The sequence below is a fragment of the Alligator sinensis genome, unplaced genomic scaffold (assembly GCF_000455745.1).
Source record: "Alligator sinensis unplaced genomic scaffold, ASM45574v1 scaffold91_2, whole genome shotgun sequence".
Classification (NCBI taxonomy): domain Eukaryota; kingdom Metazoa; phylum Chordata; order Crocodylia; family Alligatoridae; genus Alligator; species Alligator sinensis.
In genome coordinates, this window is record NW_005842529.1 from 523223 (window position 1) to 528905 (window position 5683).

Genomic DNA, 5683 nt, shown 5'->3' on the forward strand with positions numbered 1-5683 from the left:
TTCATCGGGGAGCATTGGGTATATCCCTCCTCCCATTGCCTCCTCCCCGTGGCAAGGAGGCGGGGCCGTTGGGAACGACGTCACCTCAAGGGGCGGGGTCGCTAGGCAGGTCCCCGCCGATTCTCCCGAAACTCCGCCCCTTTTTTCTGGGTTCTCCAGATGGTTCGTGCTTCTCTCGGCGCCATTTTCTATCAGCGGCATCATGCGGCTGGCACTATTAATAAACGCCACTCTGGAGTTTTCTGCTGTCCACTCCAGCGATTCCTTGCCCGCCGTATGCATTTGAACCTCTAAATTTGCGTATTCCCTTAGTAGACCCACTACTGTACGGAACAACACATTCATCATCTTTCCCTTCTTCCATTTAGTTAAACCCCATTTCGGCACGTGACGGCCCTTGGTCTCCAGGTCCTCCTGGAGCTGAACGAGGAGCTCATGGCCCCGCGATCCAGGCACCAAATCCGGACAGTTGAACCAGTCCGTGGGGGTGGGTTCCCCTCCTTCCCTTAAGTATCGAGTGCATTGAGCGAACTCCTGAGCGGGGGTCAGCTTTTCTGCCTTCCGCGCCTTCACCCCGGCTAGGGATATGGCTGATGTTTCCTCCGGGGGTCGATAATAGACCCGATCGCTCCCCATTATGCATCCGAACTCCCCAAGGGATAGCTTAGTTCTCCACTCTTTTATGACTGCTTCTTTTTTTATGGAGAAGTAGCCATCAATATTTCTTTCATCCCCTTCTACCGCCTGATGCTAAGCGATATGTGCCCATAGATCGTTTGCATTCTCTACACGGCAAATCCTGGTGCGCCAAGGGCAGCACCCAATTAGGTTCATCTCCATCACCGTGCCCTTAGATCCCGTCCTCGTCGCCATGTCTCGGACGGCCAGAGCCGACTCGAGGTGATTTAGAAATTACTCGGTCGCTGGGCGGGCTGGTGAATGGAGGGGCAGACAACGCGTATTGGTTGCAAAGAGCTTTACTTACGCCGCTTGTAGCCGCGACGCAGGTGGTTCGGTCGCTTAAACAACTCCAAGAGTTGCTCCAGCTGGCAAGGCTCAGGCCAGTGAATTCGTCCACAAATTAAGCCGGCAGGGAAAGGGTACGTCGAAGGATTGCGCTCGGCGACGGGGAGAAGAATCGATAGGTGATCGGTCTATCGATTAGCTTAGCCGCAAGTCAAATCTCTTTAGAGGCACTCTGCAGCATACTCAAAGTTCTCTGACTTGGGCGGAAGTCGCACGAAATTTTAAACGGCTAGCAAGCCAATTACTAGCCGCCACATAGGAATAATTTAGAACTGGCCAATAGCGGGACACAAATTTGCATTCAAATGGCGGGAACTCTCTTGCACCGGGGTTTTCTGTTGCAGCAGAAAAACCTTTGCTGTGCAAAAGGCTCTCATGTGGCGGGAAAATTCCATCGTGCCGAGGCACCAAAATCATTGGGTTGTGACAACCTCAAGCAAGTCATATAAAATAGACTATACAGTTGGACAAAACAACAGAATTGGGTTCATCTGGTGCCTGTCCTATTATGGAGGGGGAAAAAAATCCCAAAGCATCTTATAGAATAGCAAGCTATGGTTATAATCAATACAAGAGTGGCATCAGAAGCTACATCCTCAAATATAGCTCTGTCAGCCTTGGACATTACTGATGAAGTAGTGATTGGCCAGAAACTAGTTATTCCCCCTCTCTTCTCTTTGAACAGTGGGGATTTTTGAACTTCTACCCAGACACTGGTGGAGTGTTAGCATTGGATACAAGCCCAAGTTCCCGTTAGATAACTATTTTCTATTGTAGCAGGAGTAGGAATTAAAGGTGACTGCCCAGCCAACATCATCAGTCACCAGGAGAATAACTCACTTGGTGCGAAGCTCATTCGTCACCCTTTCCTGAAATACTACAGTGAAAACTGCCCAAAACAAACAAAAAGAAAAGTTATTGTTCTGAACAGTCACAAGGAATGGAAAGTTCCTCTAAGGTGCAATTAAAAAAAGAAAAGAAAAAACAACCGTAGGAAAAAAATACTTTGCAATAAACTGAGATTATTAAAAAATGCTAGGTTGTCATGGAAACGGCTCGATGGGGGTCAGCCAGCCTCACCTTTGGCTGCAAGGCTCATTTGTCAATGCCAAACCACTGAAGAACACCACAAACATGCACACAAAATTCATCCTCCAAATCCTTCCCACTCTCATCTAGCTTACTAGGAAAATAAAGTTCTTTTCTCTGCAGAGGAATTCCTATCAGTTAGAAATGCACGTATTTAGTTCTGGAGCAAGCGTGCTCTTGTTCAGATCACAACTAGAAGACAAAACTGCTTGAAAAGAAAACAGCACTCTCTTCTTGCCTCCTTTCACCAGTCATCTTTTCTCTGGCAAAAAGTCAGATTATGTTACACTTCTGAAACTTTAAATTATTCAGTGTTTTAGTTCTTTTTTAGCACAACTGGCATTAACTGAATGGATCTCAGGATTAAATTCTCCACTCGTTTTTCATCTATTTCATTACCTTTTGTTCCTCCAGGGCAGCCATATTTAGCAGGCCACATACAAGCTGAAAAGGAGATCAATTTACTTAACCAATGTCACTGAGAAGCCAAAGAAAGGAAGTAAATCTGTTCTTGCTTCTCAAAGCTATTTGAGGGGAATTTTGCTGACCCGCTCTGTTTAACTGCAATAGTCTTTGAGAGCTCATCATTTTGGCATATTGCTACTTCCCAAAGAAAAATACTGTAACACAGAGATAGTCCTAAAGGGCTCAGTTCTTTTTCACCTACAGCAACCCCCCAGAAACAGGTCACACAATTCTTAAGGATACTTTATTGTTTTATAATCTCTGGGCAAATCATGACTCAGAGCTGGACCGTATCCAGATATAATTTTCAGGACTCCCTCTGGAATTCTTCTCCTTCCTGAAACCATTTCTGAGCAGATCATCAGACACAAGGTGGATCTATCACAGCTAGGCAGAGCAAGACTTCATAGGATGAAAAACAAATTTTGAGAAATATTTTTGTTGGGCACATTTCAACTGCTGCTCTAGTGTCAATTAGTGGCATTATGCAGTATGTACTAGCAAAATAAATGGATTTTTAATTTTTGTTTTCCGTTTCATCTTGTAGAAGTGGGCCCTGTACCTGAGGTGATGTAGTGGCAACATAAACTGTGAAACGTAATGGTACACATCATGAGTGACCAGGAATAACGGTCACAAGCTGGCGGAGGGAAGGTTTAAGTTGGACATCAGGAGGCGCTACTTCACGGTCAGGGCAGCTAGGGTCTGGAACCAGCTTCCAAGTGAGGTGGTGCAGGCTCCCACCCTGGGGGTTTTTAAGAGGAGGTTAGATGACCATCTTGCTGGGGTCGTTTGACCCCCAGTACTCTTTCCTGCCATGGCAGGGGGTCAGACTAGATGATCTGCCCAGGTCCCTTCCGACCCTAGAAACTATGAAACTATAAACTATGCAAGCATCTTTATAGCATATTCCCTGTAGTGCCTGGCACTTCACTGAGGACAGAGGGAAGCATTTCTTTGATGCAAACCTGTTTACGTTCAAAGTTGTGTTTCCCTGAATGCGTAAAAAAACCAAATCAGCTGGACACAGAATCTTGCTCAAAGCTCCAAGTTCCTTTCCAATTAATACCCTTTGCTAGCTTTTCTAAGAATCACATCCCCAGTGCCTACCCTGACCATGTCTTTAGGTTTTCAGCCTCTACTTTTCTTTCATAGACAAGCTGTCATAAAACAATAACCTGTGAATTTCCTCTGCCCACACATCTTACACATAACTGTTTTGGGTAGTGACACGTGTCTACCTTTGGGATGAGGCCCCTATTTTTTCAACTATCTGATTCCATAAAGAAACTTATTGAGTCTCCTACAGCTATCCCAAGTGAAGGGTTACAGTTATATGAAACCCATAAAAATATCATTTGTCCATTCTCCTAGCAAGGCTGAGAAAAGTACAGTTTCTGCATGTGTTGGTAATCTTTTACAGTTCTGTTAGGCTCATTTAGAACCTCTATTTTGCCTTTCTATGTACAAGAAGCAATTTATTTTAATAAGGTTTTCACAGAAATCCCTTGCTATGTTCTTGCAGTCAGAGAAAGCAATGGAACAGAGTGAAGACAAAAACCGCTGAAAATAATCCAATATGGTAGAAAATTATTTTAAATTAAATACAAAAAATATTCATAATAGTACTTTAGTTATTAACATTTTTCAAATGATTTCTATTGAAAAATAGATCTAGCTATGTCATTTCCTCATTTTTCCTCTACCTTTTCCAATAGAGACAGTCAGCATTTAACAGGTTGTTTTACAAGAATTAATTACCTCCCAATATTATTTTGCAGCTGTCTGACATGACCATCATCACAGATAGCAATTTCAACAGAGCACTGCAAAGATTTGGACTTCCCAAACTTGACAGCCTGACACTACATGCCCAAGTCTATATAGAAATTGTTAAAAGCTGTCTAATTTTCAAAGGCTGAGCAGTTATAGTTCTCAACCCAGTCACAAGGGTCAGTGACTGTTCTACATCTCTGAAAATGATACTAATTTCAGTGCCTCAAAGCTCATTCAGGTGCCTCAGAGTATGCCCCCAAGTTTGAAAGCTGGGGTGGGGGAAGTGAAATAGTGTCTGTGGTAGAATACAGGATCTCTTTAAAATACACTCCTATTTTCATTTGCTGGATCTTACTACTCAAAAGGGGCAAAAATGACACCATCTATTCCTTAGCCAGGACAGCAGGGCTTCTTTTTTGAAAATCAGGGGACAGTTAAACAGAAGAGCCCTTTAATAAAAGCAATTGGAAGTTTTCCAGGCATAAGCAAATCTTTAGAGAGCACAACACTTCCAACTTATATGCGCAAAAGAAAAATCTTTCTGGTCTACTGTTTCAAGCCTCTCATCATCATATCATCATCATCATCCCCCCCGTGCACTATCTAATGAACCTGACACTTTTCTGTTCAGAACTGTATTGAGTTCATTCTAAAATAATCTTTTAAAAAACAAAGCCTACCTTCTTTGCAGGTCTTTCCATTCTCCAGGAGCTGCACACCAGTGGGACATGCACAATGATAAGAGGACTTGGTAGGAGACATCAAACATAAGTGGGAGCAGCCACCATTATTAGTTCCACATGGGTTTGTCGCTGTTAAATATAAATCACACAGATTAATGCTTTTGATAACGAATGACTTCACCTCATGTGTCAAGACATATAAGGCTGCTAAGTTGCAAGAGTCATTGACAGCAAAGTGGATAAAGGAGGAAGTGATAAACACAGAATAAGCAAAAATTAGTTCCAAGTGCTGAGTATGTAATTACTTCAGCAAACTGCATGGACACATACAGGTTTCCCTTCTCTGGGAAACAGCATTTAGCTTTAAGTGGTACTCTTGCTTCATCTTTGCTTTTGTGAGTTTCAAAAACTTATGAGCAGCAAAGTGAGAAGGACCAGGTATACAGACACACAATAGAAGCATGACAAATTCACCAAAGGTTTAGGAGGGTGGTTATTTCATAGAGCTACTGTTATTTAACACCACCAGTCAGAGTAACTGATTTCCATTCAGGAACATTGCCTTTTGTATGAAATGCTCAAAAGGAAAAAAAATTACAAATACCTTATTGCTTAAAGTACCAACAAACAAAGGTAGGGAGGGA

At 43.0% G+C, this 5683-nt stretch overlaps 1 protein-coding gene across 1 annotated transcript in view; it reads right to left on the bottom strand.

Moving 5' to 3' along the window:
• Positions 1–5683, bottom strand: part of LRP6 (LDL receptor related protein 6) — a 184686-nt gene that overhangs the window by 77711 nt on the left and 101292 nt on the right. The window contains exon 4 of the mRNA XM_006031797.3: positions 5037–5168. Within this exon, the coding sequence (XP_006031859.1) occupies positions 5037–5168 (132 nt within the window). The remainder of the gene's footprint in view (positions 1–5036; positions 5169–5683) is intronic.